Source organism: Poecilia latipinna, unplaced genomic scaffold, assembly GCF_001443285.1.
Source record: "Poecilia latipinna isolate Pla-1442-1.1 unplaced genomic scaffold, P_latipinna-1.0 Scaffold1294, whole genome shotgun sequence".
NCBI lineage: Eukaryota > Metazoa > Chordata > Actinopteri > Cyprinodontiformes > Poeciliidae > Poecilia > Poecilia latipinna.
The window spans coordinates 127,988-149,270 of record NW_015113910.1 but is presented as its reverse complement, the minus strand read 5'-3'; the positions used below and the strand labels follow the sequence as shown (position 1 = coordinate 149,270).

The window sequence follows — 21,283 nt, the reverse complement described above, 5'->3', positions numbered from 1 at the left end:
GTACAAATTTAACGAAAACTTACTCCCTCTTTCAGTTTGTTCCCAGTAATAATACGATTTTGCTCCCTCGTCTCATTGGCAGTTTTTGGAACCGACTGATGGCAGTATTTGTTGCCAAAAAGTAGGGAAAAGGAAGTTGCGAGGTTTTGCCGTGACCTTTTTTTTTCTTTTTGCAATAGGGCAAGATTGTGTTGGATCCCAATTTGAAAACTGATTTTCTACCCTGTGAAGTTATCCTTGTTGGATATAAAGATTGTTTGATGATCTGAACCACGTAGGGAATGTCAACAATGTCAGAAATGCGCAAGAACTTAAAATTAAGCTGGAGTGGTTCGTTTCTTATTTTCTAAGAAGAGGAGAAAACTTCCATGTAGCCAGACACCACAGAGTACACATAGGCAGGCGTTAATGCACTAAATACTTCTTAAACTGTAAATGTGGCACTGTTGCTTGGAAAACACTTTAATCACAAATCATAAACCGCAGACGGGAATCAGATTGGCTTAGAGGACTTTCGGTCTTTGAGTTTGCATCTTCTTTAAAGTGGTTTCATGGTCGTTTCATCACCTGCAGCTGCAGTTCGCAGCAGGCTGGGCTTCATCTTCTCCACCTAGTCCTGGTGAATAATAAAAAGTGCAGCAACAAGATATTTTTTTTAACCTATAACTTATGTAGTTTTAGGAGACATTTGAAAACAGACTCTTTGTGTTACTTTGCATTGCTAATAAAATCCTAATGTATTCTGGACAGGATATTGTCATTAAAAACTTTGAGTACAGTACATTTTATCTCATTGCACAAAATCGATGATTGTTGTTACCCCTGCATGGTCCACACTTTTGTTTCTGTCAGACCTGATAAGCTAAGTTAATCTACCATATAGTCGCCCCTTGCTTTCCTCTTTTCTCATTGATTTTCCTTAGGGAAGAGGAGGTTGATGACTATTGGTTTTTGGACACTGAAGCCGGCCAGAGGTCAACCAGATGCAACCCTTATGAGAGAACCCTCTTGTTCACCCAAGTGGAAAATTTAAAATGACAACAGAAATAAATCAAATTTTACTGCAGTTTGATTTTTTTATTTATTTATTTTTAGAAAATATGGGCTCTTACGCAGTTTTAAACTCCTAACGATTCAAAGAAAATAGATGGTAACATTTGCAAGTGGAATCCAAACTCTGGAGACAAGACAGAGGGGAAATCTATTGTTGCCTCGGGTCAAGGGTGTGTGTGTGTGTGTGAGCTGTCTGCTTCAAATTATTAATAGTTTGGGTGCGATAGAGGATGTTTGGAAATTGCCTCCGCGAAAGAACAAGTTTGCCCAAAGTCGTGGCTTTTAGTCGCTTTTTGACGGCAGAAACAAAAAACCCGAGAGCTCCTCAAAGGTCTCTTCCCTGGTTTTTACAATAAGCCACTCAAAATTTTATAAACTTTCAGTCCGCGCTGACGCCGACAGAAACCGCTGACTAAAGAGAATCTGGGGAAATATGCACTTTAAAACCAGCTCCTTTTTCCACCGCTCAAGTCTCACTCTCTGCCTCCGTAACATATCCTCCTCTCGTTTATCTTCATCTTCTCCTTGGCTTTGATACATCAGGGAGAATCAATACAGAATAATGAATCTTACCTGGACCTCACTCTGCTGTGCGTTCCATAGAAACAGTCCGCAGTATGTTTGAGCTTCATTTAGCTCCTGACTGGCGCAACTCTCAGATGTTGATCTGTCTGAATCTAGATACTGTAATTAGAGGGCCTTTAAAAATAGTCTGGTGAAACAGACACAGGGGTTCTATGTTTTGTTTTTTTCTTGCCTTCCTTTTTATTTTCGAAACGCGCATTTCCGTCTCTCTAAATTTCACAACACTGCTCATTTTCGTCTGAATAATAATAATGAGAAGAAATTCAGCAGGTGTTCTTTCAGCCAGAGAAGCAACGGCGCCCTCGGGGAGTGAGCCGATGCCGTCGAGAGTCAGCTTTGGAGTAAAGAGCTCTCGAGGACGGTGCGTTGAAACGACAACAGACTTTTCAACTCGAGTCTTTCGGGCAACAAATGTTTTAAGCAGGAACAAGAATATCGGATCGTGTTAAAGTCGGACTTTGAGGATGAATCGTCTCAGATGCCGGCACCGTTTTCATGTCTGCTCCGGTGAACGATATCCAACCACGTCAGGGCCCGCTCGCTTCTGGGATAATTGGTGTTAGGGGTGAGCTGCTTAGGGGTTAGGGGTGAGACTTCAGCCTCGCACCAAAGTCACTGTCTGGACCATTTTCCATTTCTACAATCCTACTTGGGGAAACTTTTTTCTTCTTCTTTTATAGCTCCGGGTAGCCTGCATCCTATTTTTACACTTTATGCTGCTTATATAGGAGCCATATGGAAGGAGAGACATGGCTGCAGCCGCACTGGCTCGCCTCTGTGGACTTAATATTTCAGAGTGCTAGACATCAAGGATCTTTCTATGCTGCTTCGAGGAAAAAAAAAAAAAAAGAATATGCTGGAACTGGAAGCAATGGAGAAAATAGAAATCTATAAATGTAGTCTGACATTAAGAGATTATTAAGACTAATCATGGCACACAAATCTTCCTGTGAAAATGTGACCTCGAAAAATAAAACAATCAGCCTTATTATGCCGGAAATCACTTAGGTGGTAGTTAAGCAGAGTGCTAAGCTTCCCACAGTTTAAGGAGGTGCAGCTAAAAACAGCCCAAGGTTTCCTGCAGTAAAAATCACTAAAAACTCTGCAAGCTCCCCATTTCCTGCCCGTTCTTAGCTTGCATAACGACAACTGTGTTTGAGTTTTTCTCGGCTGAAGGTGAGATTCGAAAAAAAAAAGAAGAAGAAAACGAAAGAGAGCCTCTGCTTGATCGAACTTGCAAACCAAAAATAGTAGTAATAAAAAAAATCATACTCAAGCAGCAGAATTCTATTTTTCTTTAAATACAAGTATCGCAAAAATGAAAAATCTATTGAAGATTCCTTGAGGGTTTTCAAGTCAGAGGTATCAGAGTAAATCCACACATTTCAGAATTTTCTTGTTACAACCGATGCATCACTTCCTTACACGATTATGTACCACTTGTGCATAAAAACAAAGTTGATTATGCAATTATTAGCAAATGCTTCACCAATCAGGCAACCAAAATATGATCAATAAGACACTGTTTGAAGCTGAAGGCATTCAAACAGAATACCACAAATAATGTCTGGTTTCTGTTTTAAGCAAACGGAGCAAACATTACTCCAAAATTTTGTTCAGTAATATCTACAGAAGATACATTGAGGTTTGAGAGTGTTATCACCAAATATTAAAACACACGACAGCTGCACAGATCCTCAACCGGAATCTGCCAGACTTTTCACATTTCTGTCAAATACGCAAACCTGATAGTGATGTTGCTACGTCAAATCACCATCTGCCTGTTTTGGATTTACTGACCAACATGTAATCATTTCATGTCTTATCAAATCAGCCATATGAAAAGAAGTAGTCACATTAATACGTATCAAATATATTTTTTTGAAATAACAGCCAGTATTAGCTCTTGAGGATCCGAAGTCGGTGTAGTGAAATGCTTAGAACATTCAAAACATGCCAAAATAAAAAATAAAAAATAAAAAAAAAAAAAAATTCTGGTGCTTTCTTGTCGGCGCTGCGTGTTGACATCACCGTTTCACTACGGCTCCGCCTCCGCACTCTGCTGATGCTCATCCGCCACTTGCATCAGCACCATTTCTGGCATCCTCATTAGGCAGACGCGCAGAGAGAACCTACCCACCTCGCCGGAGCGGAGAGAGAGGCGTGAGACTTGCCGCTACAGCATCCCGAACAGACATTTCACAGTCCGGAGGCCCCCCGCAGTCGACGCGTCGCTGCCCCAGAACCAGCCCAAGAGGAAGCCGTCACAAAGCACAGCTAGCCCACTCCTAGTAATGGAGAGCCTGTTGGATAATCCGATGAAAGCCGTTCTGTACCTGAAGGAACTCACCACCATCGTCCAGAACCAGCAGAGCCTGATCCAGACGCAGCGCCAACGCATCGACGAACTCGAGCGAAAGGTGGAGGACCTGATCGGGGAGAACCGACAGCTGCGGGACCCCCACCTCTACGTCCAGCAGCCGCCCTCTCACCATCACCACCACCACCAACACCACCACCACCACCCGACTCAGCGGAGCGCCAGTCCCCAAGCGCCGGCCCACCTCCATCAGCACCCGGGGAGCGTCACCAAGGCAGCGGCTCACCTCGGCCAGCAGCTGCCGCCGCCGCCGCCTCAGCAGCAGCAGCAGCAGCAGCCTCCTCCTCAGCAACAGCAAATTGTCCATCAGACAGCCCAGCCTCAGCAACAGCAGCAGCAGCAGCAGCACCCGACTCCCACTGCGCCGTCTTCCCACCACCCGCAGCAGCTGCAGCTCGTCCCCACCTCGCCGCAGTCGCCCAAAGTGAGAAAAGCCGGCTCCGAGTCCGCCGAGGACGACAAGAGGAGCGCCTGCTGCAAGTCCCTGGTTCCGCAGACTCCAAGCACTCTGTGCCGCTCGGTTGGACTGGCCAGGAAAGCAGAGTAAGTAGCTCTCATGTGTTGTGTGCACAAACCAGGTGGAACGAAAAGGAGTCCGTTTTTCTGTTTTTTTACACTCGCATCACGCAAACAGATGGAGATGCACGAGCTGGGAAATATTGTACATTACATTCGTGCAGTACAGAAGACTTCATAGCTTATTTTACAGCAAAAGATAGATGTCATGATCAGTTTACTGTTTCGTTGTCCGTAATACAGCGTGATCTGAAGCCTTCAGATTTTCTATACTGTAAGTGATCACATTCAAGGAAAGCAAGCAGACATAACATCCTCAAATTTTTTTTTTTTTTTTGGCTTGAGCCCTGCTTCTGTTTTCACAACACTCTGTTAAACGAGTTGCGCGCTCGGCATTGATTGTGCAAATGCATGCCAAATATTTTTATGTGAATGTATCATGAAAAAAAGAACCTTGCAGAAAAAAGTGGGGGGGTTTTCCCCCCTCCCTTTTTATGATTTTGCAGAAAATTTCAGTCTAGCTTTCTTCTGCTCTTTTTCTAGTTCACACCACTCAACTAGAAATGATTTTTAAAACCAATCTCTCTCTCTGGCATCTGTTCATAGGAAGGGATGACAATGCAAACAGACTTCTAAAAAAAATAATTAACAACAACAACAAAAAGAATAACACAAACAACCTCAAGCAAAATTTTCATTGGGTATTTCATAGAGCTGCATTACACAGACTGTAGCGACTTAGACCTCATTAGGACACCGACATAGAAATGTTCCAGAGAACCTTCAAGTGCCTGGAAGCAACGAGCGCTAAGACAGAAAAGACATTAGCAGCTGTTCGTGTGTCGCCGCGGCGACCTCTCAGAAGACGCAGAGAGGTTGAAAGCACTTTTTTCATCAAAGCAAAAATGCCAAACAACCAGTCTCAGTTTATTTATTGCCAGGAAGCAGTGCAGATCAATCCGGTAGCTACAGAGAAAGTCGAAAATTCCTGGGAAATTAAGGGAAGGCTTGCGTGTCGTACTCAAGCCCCTATACTCTAATGCTCCTAAATACAATTTGGTCTCATCAAATAGATCGTATACAGAGAGCTTTTGTGTAAATTAGATTCAGTTTCGTCCAAATATTGCGATATTTCTACATGCTTTTTCTTTTTTTTTGTATCTGGTGAGGTTTGTGCTTTTTCAAAACATAAGAATGTTCTTGATTGCTGGTGTGTGCGCCTCACAACTCTCCATGGTGCAGAATGTTCTTTGCCTCTATCAAGGTCACATGAATCGCCTCAGCCAGAGCCACAAACACACACACACACACACACACACACTCGCATCACGCAGTGCTCCAAGCCACATCTGTTTCACTCAGCCGCATTTCCACCGTTTCCGTTAATCCACATCAATTTATCGAGCTATTGAATTGTAATTCCTAAAGAGCAAGGGGTCATAAATGGGGCACGAAAGCAGGCACAGCAGGATGGCGAATTCAAACAAAAAAGTACAGCACGAGAGATTTAAAATAAATGTCAGAAAAAGGCCCGTCTGGGTTTTTTTCCCCAAAAAAAAAAAAAAAAAAATGCAACTTGACAGCTCCGAGGGATGATAAACAATGAGACAGAGAAAGAGAGAGAGAGAGAGAGAGAGAGGAATAGTCTCAAGCAGCTCTGCAGAGCATACCCTAATGTAAAAGCAGTGACAAATGAAACACTGGAGATGCGATGAAGCTTTATAATTTTCCACGTAGAGCACTGATCCGGTTATGACAAGGTAGCAAGTCGCCGCAGTCGAGAAGCGACGCTTTTCTCTTTAAGGTGAGGCGGCGGGGGACACGAGGACACGACGTAAACTCACTAATCAGGCATGTGTGTTCATTTGACTTTGCCATGGCAACGCAGTTGTTGGATTTTCCCTCCGCTGGAGAATCACTGCAATGAGGAGCTCATTAAAAATGTATGCGAGCTGGTAAAGAACACACATTTTTCTGCAATCCTCCCCGCTGTAGGTTGCGTCTGGTAGATTTCTTTCGTTTTTTTTTTTTGCTGAAGATAAAGAGCAACAGAAACGACTCAGCCATCAAACACAAGCCCAAAGTAACCAAAGAAGGTGAGGGTAAATAAATAACAAAACAAAACACTGCATATTTTACCTCATTTTTATTCGTTAACTCAAGTTAATGAATAAGTATCAAGTTAAGTATCAAGATTTGATACTTCAAACGTTTCATGCAACGCATTTACGTTTGGAATACTGCAATCTACATTTTTTGTTGATAAGAATTGTATTTAATTTCTTCATTTCGTATTGTATAATTTATTCTGCGTTTCACTTCAAAAGATTACAACTCCACTTTTTCTTGCATCTAGTTATTTTTTTCTCTTCCATTAGTTGATCAAAATTTGATTACGAAAAAAAATTTTATATCATGAGCAAAGTGAGTTAATTTATTTATTTTTTTTTTTCACTTTACTTTGTGTCACTGATGTACAAAATAAATAACTTAGGCTCCAGTATAGAACCTTGTGGAACTCCTCAAGTGATTGTCAACAAATCTGAATTTCCACTATTTAGTTGCACATAATGAAATCTTTCAACAAGTTAGTTTAGAACAGAGTGTATGATACATCATAAAATTAATTAACATATCATCAATTCATTTACTGCCACTGCTGTTCATCGTTTTGTTTCGAAGCCATACTGACAATTTCATCGGCTGCGTTGCACAAAGTGAATGTTGCAGGCAGTTGGTGCTTTGCATTGACTGCAGGTCTGACTACACATGTAGTCAAACATTCCACAGCTTGTCTTATATATTTAATAAATATTCCATATGTTGACTCTGGTCGGCCATAGACAGATAAAAAGACAGATTTGAAAACTGGAAATGAAGAGAAACTGGCTTATCTCCCATTTTGTTGAAAGGCAAAAGATTGTCTAGTTTCATTTTATGCTGAAAACACCACACGGCAAAGTCAGATTACACTAAGTAACAGAATACGGGTATAAGCAAAAGTTATACTTCATCATAAGGATTTAAGCATCATTTTTCTACACCAACTACATATTTTTTATTTAATTTAAAAAAAAAAAAAAAAAAAAAGCACAGCATCCATTTGCAGAGCTCCAAATGAAAAATTAAATGCTCGCTCATGCCCATCACACATTCATCATCTTCAGCAGTGGCGTAATTTGAAGAATGCAAATCAAGGCTTGCCTCCAGCTCTGAGCAGTGGCTGCGGTGGAAAAGTTGTTTACTGGAATGAGGCAAAACCCCCCCCCCCCCCAATCACCCCTCCGGAAAAAAAGGAAGAGACGTTTGAAGTGCTGCAATTGCGTTATTCAGTCTGATAAGGATTCTCAAAAGGCTCCGTTTATCTGAAGCAAGTTGTCACAAATCCCATCTTCTCTTCTTTATCCCCATCTAATTATGTGCGTTATTCCATAATTTTCCAATTTTGACTTTTGATTATCTGCCTCCACGTTACAGCGACAGAGTTCTTTTTCTCTCTCAATGCCTAACCCTTTTTATGCAAACCTGTCGCCCTTTCCACCTCCATTTTGTCCTTTCCTTCATCAGCTAAGTGCTACAAGCACCAGCTGTGGGGTCTGAATCAGTATGTCTTACCGTTTTTTTTGTTTTTACCAATTAACCAGTCTCTGGACTGAAGCCCTTAGACCTGTTCTGTGTACGTCTTTAGAGCTGCCAAGTGTAAAACTCGGCGTGTGAGAGCCGAGCCATGTGTTCAGGAGAGAGTGACAGTAATTGTACAAGCGGTGGAGGCACGCGAGCGTCTGATATGCAGCAATCCCGTTGCCTGAGGTGGAAATCCCAGCATTCCCTTGCAGCTCCGGGTGTCTTACTGCTGCTGCTGCTAACTCCTACGCACTCTCGTTGACATGTCAAGCTCTTGTTCTCACAAAAATGCATGCAAACTGTTAACGGGGCACATGCCAGCTGGCAACCAGCCTGTTTTCCTCCACACTAGTTGTGACTCCCTCTGCACCCCACGTGCCCTCTTCCCTCCTCTCCCCCCAAACCCTGTTTTTGGAAAGCAGAATGTGCGGCAACTCCTCTGCCATTTGCTTCACGCACCTGCTTTCTTCAAAGAATGCGCAGTAGCAGCAGGTAGATGAGGACGTTCAGCAAATACATATCTTAATACCTACTACTGCGACTAGCTCCTGAATGGTGCAAAGGCAAAATCATTTGATCCTCTCAGATCAGTGATGAAGTTTAGATCGCGAGCTACTATGAACAGCAGGCATTCAGAAGTAAGATCATTTCTACCAATAGCTCAGCAGCGCATAAAACGCCTTAAAAAGTATTCGGGTCCCTGTTGCTTTCACAATTTGTTACGTTACAAACACATTTCAACATATTTTATTGGGATTTCAAAGGAAATAAAAATCTAAATGAATATAAATCTAAATAAAGGAACAATCCTGAGGAAATGCTGCAATATTCTACTTTGTGCTAGTCCATAAAATAGAAATCCCTTTAAAATACATTGGGTTCTGTAACATACTGTCATTTTGTCCATTCCTTTGGCAAGGACAAACACCTGCGAGGGTTAAGGTCTGAGCAAAACGTTCACAGTCCGTGGTCTGCAGAGAAGGACCTGACTCATAAGTAGGAAGAAGACAGCTGACGAACTTAGTGAACTTTTACTACTAGCTGCTGCAGGACCGGATGATAAATATTCATGAAAAATGTGGCAGAGTGGGGCAAAAGAATGACACGGGACATCAAATTATCAGGTGCAAAGCAAGCCGGGCAGAATATATATGTACCAAGGGAGGAGATAACATGTAACAGACGCAGGAATGACAATCAGTAAAGGTCAGGTGTGAGGCAGCAGTGGTGGGAGAAGCAACAGAAGTGAACAATAAACTGGCAAAGTGACATCAGGAAGTAACCAGAATACAGAGCAATTTCAAGAACTGGCTTAACTTGGAAGGACGAGCTGAATTACAATGAGTCAAAGAGAGGCCAATTTCGTTTAAACTTTGATGAACTATCCATGTAAAACTTCAGATGCTTTAAGGAGATGAGTGTGTCAAAAAACTGTGAACGGTATTGGGAAGCTGGGTTTGCATGTCCAAAAGAATGCAAGTCATTCTGGGTGCTGAAGCAGGACCAAAGTGCTGACAGGAACTCCGGAGCAGCGTTGTGATCAGGATTTAAAGACAAAAAAGAAGGGGGAAAACTTGCAGGTTTGGCACGAGGAGAATAGAACATGGAATTAAGTGCAAACGTAGGATCTAGCAATGAAAAACGTTAACTATAGGAAGCTAAAATCTGAGGAGGAGTTGGGAGGGCAATTGAAAGCAGCTGAGTCTAATCAGAGGAATGCTGAACAGTTGTGAGAAAGTGCTGAGCAGGGAGCAGAGGGAAAAATTATTAATTACAAAAGAGAACAAAGAGGAAGCTGAACCAAAAAAAAAAAAAAACGCCAAAAAAGGAACTCCAAGCCAAGGGGGAAATGACCGACGCTAAAATAAGAGTCACAACCAATAAGCGCAGAGAACAAAACGCAAGAAATAGCTAAAAAGATCAAGACAAAGAAATTAACATATTATTAAAGGAATATTGTTAGAGTGCAATGCCATATCAAGTTTTGGAAATGCAGTGATTTTAACCAAAAATGGAATATTTTGCCTTTTCAAAACTAAAACAATCAAAGATGATCTTCCAACTTATATTTTGGTCCTTTCATTACGTTCAGTGATTTCTACTGCTAGGTCATCGCAAAAGTGTCATTTTACGCCCGAGTTAGGCCGCAATAGTTGCTTTAATCATGTTTCAAGCAAATTATGCCCTCAAATCATTATAAAACACATGACCTTAGATTAGTTTTAAAGGGAAGACTCTTCAACATCTTCTTTCTCCGACAATAAGGAACATAAATTGCATCCGGTTTTCTTCCGTTTATGATAGATGTATTTAGAGACACATCTTAAAAGTAAAACCTTTAGAAAAGTAGGAAATAATCTGCATGGCGCAATGTCACCTTTTTGCAAAGGGAGAAAACGTACATTTTATCAGTAACTTTTCTTTCTTTCTTTTTTTTTTTTTTTGTCTCTGGAGCCTAACAGAAATCCTCCTTTTCATCTCTGTACTGCAGTGGCAGGAATTCAGTGGGAAGCAGATGGGTGGAGACGGATTGACGAAGGCTAAACGGTCTCCCAGACATTCTAGTCCTGCAAGGCTTTGCTCTTTCCTCAGTCCTCCCCTCCCTCCCCGTCCACATGGGAACCACGCGTGCTCGGTTATGACTGGGCCGCCGCCGCCGCAGCCCAAATTATGAATATCGCATTTGGTGGATAGTACTTTTAAATTGCTTCATTTCTCTGAGGATGTAGCTGCCGGGTGATTCCTGGCTCTGTGCTGCAATATTAGCTGCCCGGCTGAGGAGAGTGGGGGGGACAAATAGAGATCGTCCCAGGTGTCTGTTATACAACTGTGTGTGTTCACGCGTGATTATTTGTGTTTATTTCTGTCTTGGGGTGTTAAAAGGCCATTGGAAATTCAAGTGTTTGGGAGATATATGAAATAGTTTTGGCTCGTATGATGTTTTTCTCTCTCTCTTTTTTTTTGTCAAAGCCTGGTTGGGATTTAATTTAGCTGTGCTTACGGTGGCCCTGAAGGGGAATTAAACTACTTGCGAATAAAAAAAAAAAATTAAAAAAAAAGAGAACATAATTTCTTTTGTATTGCTTCTGGAGAGTTTTCATTCGTACAGGTAACCCAGCACCTCAACATGATCTATATCATATTAATTACATTAAACAGAATGCGCAATTACTTTGATATCTGGTAGAAATACGTCGGAAATACATGACGGAGCATTTCAATTAGCTTGCTGCGTGAATTTTGAGGACACCTTACCGCATAAATCTGAGTGAGTGAAAGCTTCGAAAACTCATGAGGAACAATTGTTTAATATTTGGGCGGGTTAATGTTGCACCTTCACAGGGAGCAGCATGACAGACAGGCCAAATAATTGGACAGATTACAGAAAGACAGAATAACTCCACAGCGAAGCCCCGGGGGACCGAGGGACCCAAATGTTGCCCTACTTACTTCACGGCTAAACTGCAAACAGCCTCTTCCCTGAATCCCTCGCCGCTGTAATTTGCAGTCAATCAAAAGTGCCAAATTGGGTTTTTAAACATTCACGTTTCTCGAAGCAGCGCTCCCACACTGTTGCCACAGAAATAAACAGACACATGTCATTAGAATGAGGCATCGTTTTGCGCGTAAACGCGGCATTTACAGTCTCAGGATATTTATCTTTTCGTTGCTGGTCGTGTTCCATCGCCTGCACGCCGTGCTGCTTTCTTCCTGGCTGGAGGTTAGTTTATTTCATTTCTTCCCTTATTTCAGTTTCATCCGCATGCAAATTAGCTGCAAGGCCTAACGAGCAATCAGAACGGCGTGTCATTCATATGTAATCTGCATATTTCACGGTGGTGGCTGCAAATGAGAACGCCATCGTCGACTCGTGCGGCGCGACGCAATCGGATCGCATCTTGTGATGCACGTTGTAAACACAATGTCATAAAAATGACATTTCCCTCCACATCAGTTCGAGTTGAGCCGTGCGCGCTCCCGTCGGTCGTTCTCTGTATGCAGCAAGAGACCTGCAGCAGTTCTGGTGACAGATTTTACACTCAGTCGTCATGTGGATAAATACATTTTTTAGCATTTTGACAATGCATTTGAACCGTCAATAAGGACAGGATGTGCCTTTTTTTTTTCCTGGATTTTGCGCAGTGTTGTGAATATATCGTAGAAACAAACACTCAGCAAGCTGCAGTTGAATCAAACGCAACAAACTTCTGCCATAACTCTGGCTGAAGTTTGTTTGACCTCTATTTTTTTGGCATGAATAGAGGAGTTTATTTAAATTGTTTGGTTTCCAGGCACTGCCAAGGACATATTTTCAACATGGTTGAGATTTATAGTTGAGATCTTTGTCCTTTTGAAGCAGCCAGCTGTGCCCAGCTTCAATCCTCCGATCCAAACTGTCACCTCAGATTGTGTGAGACTGGTTTACGATGTCCATGTACAACCCAGGGACCATCACAGCTCAAGCTTACAAACTAAGAGATACTAAAATCACTTTGTTACAGTAAATACTGAAATGAACCTGAAATCAACGGCTCCAAGACTGACAAGCATGTTGGGAAGAGTGACACAAACACATGCAGATCAAATATAATATTATGCTTTTGGGAAACCTAATGAAACCAATGGACTGCAATAGAGCTGCACATTTTCTTTCAGATTTACTATTTCATTATCTTACATCAACTTTGAAAAGAAGGGTTTTAACTGCAACATCAGCATGTTTTTCATGCTTGTTTTTTTTAATGCATTAGACAAGATTAAAGAAACTTAAACTAAGTAGTTTCATTGCTAATTACCTAACTTAACACACAGGGGGGGGGGGAAGTTTATCTAAAAACAACCGTGCTACTAACATTGAAATAATATGTGTTTTTCTCAGTAACTGGACAGATGGCTTACTATCTGGGACGAATGTTTGCCGGAACCCAAATCAGAGCGACACTTTTTGGTTCTGTATTTGTTTTATTTTATTTGTTTATCTAACGGCCATATCAAGATCCAAAAGACATTTAGCAAAATTTTACTGGCCATGTGCAGGACTCCGCAATTAATCAAGCTTCTCATTTCATTATAATTTTGATTCCAAACGATCACAAAGAAAAAAAAACAAAACAAAACATGTAATCACAAAAGCTAATTGCGTTGCAAGTATGCGCTTATTTTGTAATGTCTCCAGACTGGTACTTGTTTCCTCTCCTTCGGCGGCTGATCCCTTGTTGCAAATTTGTCGCGACATTTACCGATTTCTCAGGCTTCGCTGGCAGCTTTTTGTTGTTGTTGTTGTTTTTAAGTGACAAGTAGCAAGTCCAGAAACATTTTATGTTGTTACTGGAAGTCTCCAGCGAGTGGCGGAGACATGCATTGTTCTTACTTGTCTCAACGTACAGTGGGTGCTGCCATTGGCTTTGTGTCGAACAAGTCAATGCGGTTTTATCATATTCTTGGTGTGTTCAGTTGTCTACTGTTAGGTGTGCATGACATTTTATTGTAATTTCTTGAAAGTTCCTAAGTGCATCACAGAACTACTGATGCGTGTATCAAACTATGATTCATCTGTGTGTGCTCCTCCACTGTTTGCCCTTTACCTTACAGAGCTGGAACTCTTGGGGGACGAACTGTGCTGTTGCATTCCTGTCGGTAATCAGTGAGCTTCCACTCTGAAGGTTCTTGTAAACAGGGAGCAATGCGCTGTTATGGAAAAAACAGCTTCCCATCTGTCAAAGGGATTTCACCTCCTGGGGGCTTAGCGGTGAAAATCCCTCAACAGGCATTTGTCACTGTTTTGCGCCATGCGCACAATTGTGCATTCTTGCATATGTGCATATATGCACGGGTGCATGTGCGTGTTCAAATAGGGCTAGGCTCTTTGAGCTAGGTCTCCTGTCGGAGCTGTTTCAATTTGTACATCTCTCTTTTTTTGTGGGAACTGAGCTTCCGTACAGTCCGATCAAACGTACAACCGATTCGAGATTTAAAGCATTACAGCTGATTCAAGCAATCCATCAGCAAAGTTGACCCATATGTGCTAAGTTATTAATTTAATTTTATTTTTGCAAGTCACAACATGATTTAGAAGAAGACATTATGCTTGTGTTTTGTACAAATGGCAGCAAATCTGGCCTGCGTCACCGTGAACAGATGGTGAGTCATCCTTGCCCGTATAAACTGTAAAATGTTTTGGCATCACGTTGACGCCGAGGATTTTCAGCCCTCGAATCTGTGTGTCTACCGCTTGAGCTTGCTGAGCGTCTTTACAGGTCCGAATCTTTGTGATCTGGCAATTTTAAAGATGAGAATCTTCAAACGTTGATCTGCTTGCAACGTTGAGCGGAAGATTCTGTTAATAAGCAATCTGTCGATCAGCAATATGACATTCAAAACTCGCTTTATGAAAACAAAACAAAACAAAAAAATCTACCAGGCTTAAATTTGATCTTAATACTTGCAAATGCCATTTAGAGTTTTTGACGTAAAAGTGCTGCTGGCTCTGTGGCTTCCCGAGGTTCAGCTGCAGCCCTCAACTTTTGTTGTTCATGGTAAAATGCTCCAGCCAAATGATGATTAATTTATGCTGGGACAGATTGGTCCAACTGCACAGGAAAGCCTCCCCAAACCAGTTTTGTTTGCTTCTTGAGGCCCATTATATTTATTTATTTATTTATTGGATTGAGCCCAGCGTTATCCTATCGAGCAGTTTTGCGAACCTTAGCTCGTGGTCTTTATAGTCTACTTTCTGCTCCACCAACCATTTTGATCTTGTGGGGGGAAAAAAAACAAAAAAAAAAAAAAAAAAAACATTATTTAACTTATGCTTTACAGTTACGTTCTTGGAGTATAAACATTTAAGTAACACACATAAGAATATATTAGTTTCCGCTAAATGTCAGACTAACTTCACTAAACATAAATACTGCAGAATAGTATGGTGAGGCGTTTCGTCTTTATGTTTAGTTTGGCTTTGAGTATAATCCCAATCGCAAACGCACACTGAAACGGTTCTGAGCGGACGTGCCTTTACCTGAGGAAATGTCAGGTGTGGTTAACTTCAAGGTCCTGAGTAATGTTCAAAGTCGTGGACATAAGGCTGGAAGGCTCTGCAGAGCAGATCAGAGCAGGCACTGCATGTCCAATTGGCTTTCTTGGGCTTCTCAGCAGATCACATGCAGTCTCAGCAAAGCTTCAGCTATGCTTTATTGCACTTTGGCTTAGAAGAAGAAGAAGAGGGGGAAGAAAAAAAAAAGACACACTCATTTGCACATGCAAGATCTGTTAATTAAAATATGATTACATAGTTTGTTTAGTGCATTCACCTTCAAATAAAATTTTAAGATTTCATTTTTAAGCATATAGCTTTGATGTTTATGCTTAACATGAGCCTGTTTGGTAGTAGACACCAGCTGGAAGTCACAGGCAAACTCATGTTTCTTTCTCTGTCTTCTGTCGTTGTTGGCTCGTCTTCATCATAAATCATTATCACTCCTCTGTGGGAGACGTCACACCGACGACGAGTTGGTGCCAAATAGTCAGAGTGACGGAGATGCAGCAAATCAACATATAATTTCTCACTATTATTTCCAGGATTGGAAGGAGAACAACTGTTCTGTCCCACTCCTTGTTGTTAAAACATGACTCAAATAAAGGGTTCTTAATCAAGACTGACGTGTGGTCGATGCGATTGATGGAAACAGATCCCTTTTTGACATTTTAATGAATTTCTCTTTTAACTGCCAAAAGAGAAATGAGGATGGGCCATTTCTGTTTCGGTTCTGACTTTTTAGTTTGATGTGCACAGAGCTCAGCACCCCGATTTCTTTGATTTACTGTTACCAGGAATAATTCAAATGTCACAACCTATGCTGTAATTATGGCAAATGAAAACAATTGTAAGTCCCACTGTTGTAAACATAATCATAGAAACATTACTGACAAATATTCCTGGGGAAGAAGGCATTTCCCATAGATTATTTTTTAGAACTGATGATATATGAGGCCTTTACACTTTACGTATGAGGCTTAGTAATTTTTTCCTGCATAGCAGCATTGTTGGCTTTTGCAGCCACACATCCATTTGACACATTCCTTTTTGAAAAGGTGTCCTTTTCATCAAGGAAACAAAGCCTTTTCTAGTTACAACATCAGGTAGTCATACTCTGGTGTTACAGTATCAAACAGTTATCTTAATAGAGCTTTCATTTGAAAAGGACATGGTCTTCGAGGTGCTTTTTGTGCCACAAAAGTGTGTTTTAGAACTATTAGGCATGGAAAAGAATGAAAAGTTAGGAGTGTGTTTTGTTTTGTGCTTCAAAGTTTGTTTGTTTTTTTTGTCTCCTTTCTCTGAAATTTGGCTCTTGTCGAGCACTGACCTTGCACTCTGGCCGGTAAATACCCTATTAGTGGATGGAGCTCTATAAAATAGACGCTGCATGCTGGGGCACTGAAGGCAGAAAAGTGGCGAGAAAATATTTAGCATTGAGTGCTGTCATTGTTCTTTTTTGGTTTGTCTTTATAGAGAAAAAAAAACCCCATTGAAACAAACGTGAGTGCATGTTTCAAACTGCGTCAGTGGCAGTAAAGATTTTAGTTGTCATAAGGAACTTTTCAAATACAGAACCAAACATAAAGGGTGCAGAAAAAAACAACAACTGGTATTTTGCGTAACATATAAGTAATTGAATTATTATATTGTTTTTTTAAATGACATAAATATGTACCTTAAAAACAGAAAAGCACAAAACCATACTGTATGTTAACACTTACAGATGCAAAGACATCTGTAAGTGTACAGATGCCTTTGCAGGGTTTGTTAAAAAGATTATGTATTAGAGCTAGTTTAAATTAGATCATTTCAATGTTTAGCTAGCATAATAAATTACTGGCAAAATAAAATAAATATCCCATTCTGCAGAATAACGTAATATGTTCATCTTTGGAAATTGAAAAATTTGGCATCCTCGTTTGTGGACACTTCCCAGACAGAATACTGTGAGGTAAAAAAAAATGCAGTGTATTGAAACCTCATTTTCCTTTATATCTGTCTAAACCCAGCGTTATTGCTGTCTGACCCAAAGTGTTAAGTGAGAACACTGATTTACAGCTCTGAAAAAGACTATTTTAGCCCCGTATTTGACACAGGGAAAGCTGAGGTTTGGAGGGAGGTGTTTTTAAATCCATAGTTTGCTCTGGTGTATACAGAGAAATACAGTTATGGAAGTGTTATATAACAATATTTCTTTGTCTGAATATGAACATGAAAGTTTTTTTTTTCTCTCCTTTGTTGGCCTTTCTCTTGGGAGAGCAGGTCTCACTCTTTGGTCCATCTCCAGCTCTCCAGAGTTTCACTTACAGAAGGCAGGCTAAGCCGCTTGGTACAGCCCAAGTCTGTGCTGACATGAAGCTTGCAGGGGAATTTTGCTTACTGAACAAATTTACAAAAAGTGTTGAAATGGCAGGCTTCCAATAAAGAAAACCTATGCATTTTTTGAAGAATTGGATACCTGAGAAGAGATTTAGATCAGGGATGTGTTTTTAAGCTAATCCACTATCATGCTTAAGCCATCATTAATACCGGTGATGGGAAGATTAACCGGTTTTCATCGATCCACGGACATTCACGTGATTAAGACAGTTTTAAATATCTGTGATTTATAAAGGAACATTTTAATTACACCGGATTTTACCTCAGTGTATCGGTTACATATGATATTAATGTACAAATGCAAATAAATAAATAAATAAATAAATAAATAAATAAATAAATAAATAAATAAATTGTTGACCAACAAGCACTTCCTGTAGACCGGAAGAGGACGAAGCTGTGCGGGTTGGCGCGCGCGCTTAATTACCACAACAAACATGGCGGAGCAAGCGGAACCAATATATTCACCGCCACACACATGGCTTTTGCAAGAGAAACGGAGAAATGGAATCAGCGTGGGAGACCCCTATCAGTTCATCGTCTTCAGAGGCAGATCACGTCGTTCTTCTTCCTTCAGCGCCACGCATGGTGAGACTAGCATTTCATCCCTTTTTAGCGGATATTTGGCTATTAATATCCGCTGTGCAAAAACCATAACTGATGCTGTATACCCCTTGCTGGTTTTTGTGTGTCTGGAAATTTTGCGCATGCGCACAACGCTGGAGGGCATAAAGACTATGCTACCCATAGCCGCGCTGTCGCGGTAGAACATTTCCGTGAACTAAATGAAACTTGGAGATGTAGGTACTATTGATTCAGTGCAGTGGGCCAGAGCAAAGGGAAAATAACGCAGAAGAATAACTCAAAACCACTGGTATTCTTAATTTCCCTCGCTCTCAGTGTCGGCTAGGCTGCACGCAGACCAGTTGCCATAGCAACTGACAACACGACGCTATATTATGTTTCAGGAGTCAATGCCAAAAAACACTCAAACATTTCCCACGCAAAGATTATATGATTATTAATAAATTATTAAAATTTGAATTGCTTCATTCATTTTTATTAATAAAAAATATTTAAACAAATATATTTTTCAGCTAAGTTCATTTAAATCGAGAGGCATCTTGATGAGGGCGTAAATCCTATATAATTGAATCGTTGGTTGATGAGGATGTTAAATATATCGGATGATCGTAGCTTGCAAATCCAGACATGTATCGTATCGGGTAGAGATCAGAGATTCCCACCCCTACTAAAACTATATACCTAATACAACAAATAGAAAAATAGACAATTAGATAAATTGGTTGCAAATGATTCATTTTTAAAAATGAGTCACGATAAAGCTACTGTCAGAGAAAGTGTTTGTGTGTGAAACAAACCCAAGTACATCTCTGTATGAGAATTTTGCTCTCTATTTTTTCCAAGTATAAAACATTTGTTTGAATGCAAGGCAAAGAGGTTGTTAAGGGAGTGAGAGAGACAAGCTTTAGATTTACAGTTGGAGAACTGCGGTATTTCTAGTGTGAGATAATGCCACTGCTATTAGAGATAGTTTTTTTTTTTTTTTTTTTCAAATGTAACACATTTTTGTCAGAAGTGCCATTAAGTGGGTAGGGTGCTATATTCAGTGTGTACCAGATGCAGTGTGTGGCGGAGCTTATAAAAGCTTAGATGCAGTGTTTTGGTCCGTGGGGGTAAATGGGAAAGGGATGTTGAAAATCAGAAAGCAGATCATGCGAGTTCAGTTTTAATCCCCTGTGATAGCATGGACCAAAACTGAATGCTCATTTTGGGGTGCGAGTGTGCATCTTTGCATAAAAACCTCAAGTCAGGGGTTTTTACTTACGCAGGTTTTCTAATTCAAATCCACTGAGAAAATAGTCGGTTGAGCTTTGTAACTGAAGAGCTTAGCAATTGTTTTCAAAGCTACGCTTTGTACATGTTTTTATGTTGACTCTAACTTCTTTTGTTCTATGTATTTTGATGTGAAAGATTTAGCTTGTAGCAATGTGCCTTCTAGGCCAGGAAGTTCTCAAGGGACTTTCTGCTTAAATGAAGGTTGACTATATTACTAATAAAAAAACCCAGTCCTGTAAATAGAAATCGTCAACATGCTATCGCTATGTGATATAGACAAATTTAGATAATATTAAACATCACAGCTTTTAGTCTAATTTCTGTTTGAACAACCTGTTTCTTCCACACTTGTAACAACCGAGACATTTTTTTTTTTTCTTTTTCGCTCTGGCTCTGTAACAGCTGCTCCACTGAAGGTCATGCCTGGCCATAAACCGCAACAGTTATAAATGGCTTGCAAGCGTTTTTTTGTGGAAAGATGGAGGTGATAGGAGCAGATAGACGGCAATTTAAACAAAGCAAGTTGAGGAGAGAGAAAGATCAAAGCAGAGAACGATAGTTACGATGAATAAAAGGGCTTTAAAAGATCAAAAGTGTTCACTCTGTCTTTTTGCCCACATTACTGCCCCGGGAGGAGAATTTTCCCCGTCCAAATTCGACAAAGTGAGTCACCCGTTTTCCTCAAGGTTGACCAAAGTGCATATAATTGCAAGATTTGTCTGTATCTCAGCATCGTCTATGTGTCTGTTATTCTCAAGTTTTCCTAACCCCACCGCACCAGTGAATAATAACCTCTAATTAAACATTGTGGTTGATTAAGCAGGCCTAAGAGTCTCTCTACCCATATAGGACTGAGACAACACACAAATTAAAGAGCCAGGAGCTTTTCAGGCTTCAGTGGAATAATTGGTGAAATAATATTGAAGCTTTATGGGTGTGATCGTCACAGTTTGGGGTTTTTTATTAAGAGCAACTAAGGAAACAGATATTTATTTAGTGAGTCATAAAGGTTTTTGAGGGATGAATGCAGGGCTGGATGCAAGCTTGGTTAAATTGCTGCTTTTGATCAAATAAGTGCAGGCACATATGAGAGTACGTTTCCACTCTATCAATTAAATAGCAATTGAAATGCAAAAATGTAAGCCCATGACTCTTGAGAATAGAGGTGTGTAATTTTAATAAGCAGTACAAGCAGAAGGAAATGCAATTAAAAAATCCTGCGTACACTCAGGCAGCGTAAACGAAGAAAAAAGAGGTCAATGCGGTAGAACTGAAAGTAAAGTGGCTGACAAAAAATAGACCATGTTACCAAAACATGTGTGAGGAAGTTTTTATATCTACATCTAGATGTAAAATGAAAATAAATGAATTTTAATTTTACATAAATGTCAGCCATTAGACACCAGAGACATTGACAACATGACAGATTTACCAAGAACGTAGCCCTTCCCTACCAATGGAAAAGCGAGGCAGACATCTTTATTTCTTTGTTGTAAGTTTCAATATTCAAAACCAAGTCTTTGACCCTTAAGTCAGTAATGGATTGATTTCGCCAAATGTTTGTTTCTTGTGCATTTACTGCTGCCCTTTCCAGTTATTTTTGTTTTTAAGTATTTATTTTTCTTCTTCAGCCTCCTCAGTCGCAGGTACAATGCAGCAAAGCAGGATTTTATACTATAACCTTGGAATTTTGAACTGGGGTCTAGGAAAGAAATAAATTGTATGCATGAACCTGTTTTTTCCAACTCTTATCTCCAATATATTACATAAGCAAAGTATGGTTCCATGTTAAAATATCAGAGCAGCAAGGCTATTTTCTTTTAATTCCGATACACATAGGCGTAGGAAGC

General features: G+C 40.5%; 1 protein-coding gene and 1 long non-coding RNA gene across 5 annotated transcripts in view; one reads left to right on the top strand and one right to left on the bottom strand.

Moving 5' to 3' along the window:
• Window positions 1-3,524: 3,524 nt before the first annotated feature.
• Window positions 3,525-21,283, top strand: part of iqsec3a (IQ motif and Sec7 domain ArfGEF 3a) — a 93,338-nt gene continuing 75,579 nt past the window's right edge. The window contains exon 1 of one of the 4 annotated variants that reach the window (XM_015055079.1): window positions 3,525-4,561. In XM_015055079.1, coding sequence (XP_014910565.1) covers window positions 3,933-4,561 — 629 coding nt within the window. In that variant the 5' untranslated portion in view covers window positions 3,525-3,932. Of the gene's footprint in view, window positions 4,562-18,054; window positions 18,162-21,283 lie in introns of those variants that run through there. The other 3 variants (XM_015055082.1, XM_015055080.1, XM_015055081.1) reach the window with 3 other exon arrangements.
• LOC106961376 (uncharacterized) lies at window positions 13,427-16,806 on the bottom strand. The gene is made up of 3 exons (XR_001427761.1): window positions 16,522-16,806; window positions 15,177-15,362; window positions 13,427-14,495 (listed from the first exon to the last, which is right to left on the bottom strand). It is a non-coding gene; the product is annotated as an uncharacterized LOC106961376 (long non-coding RNA).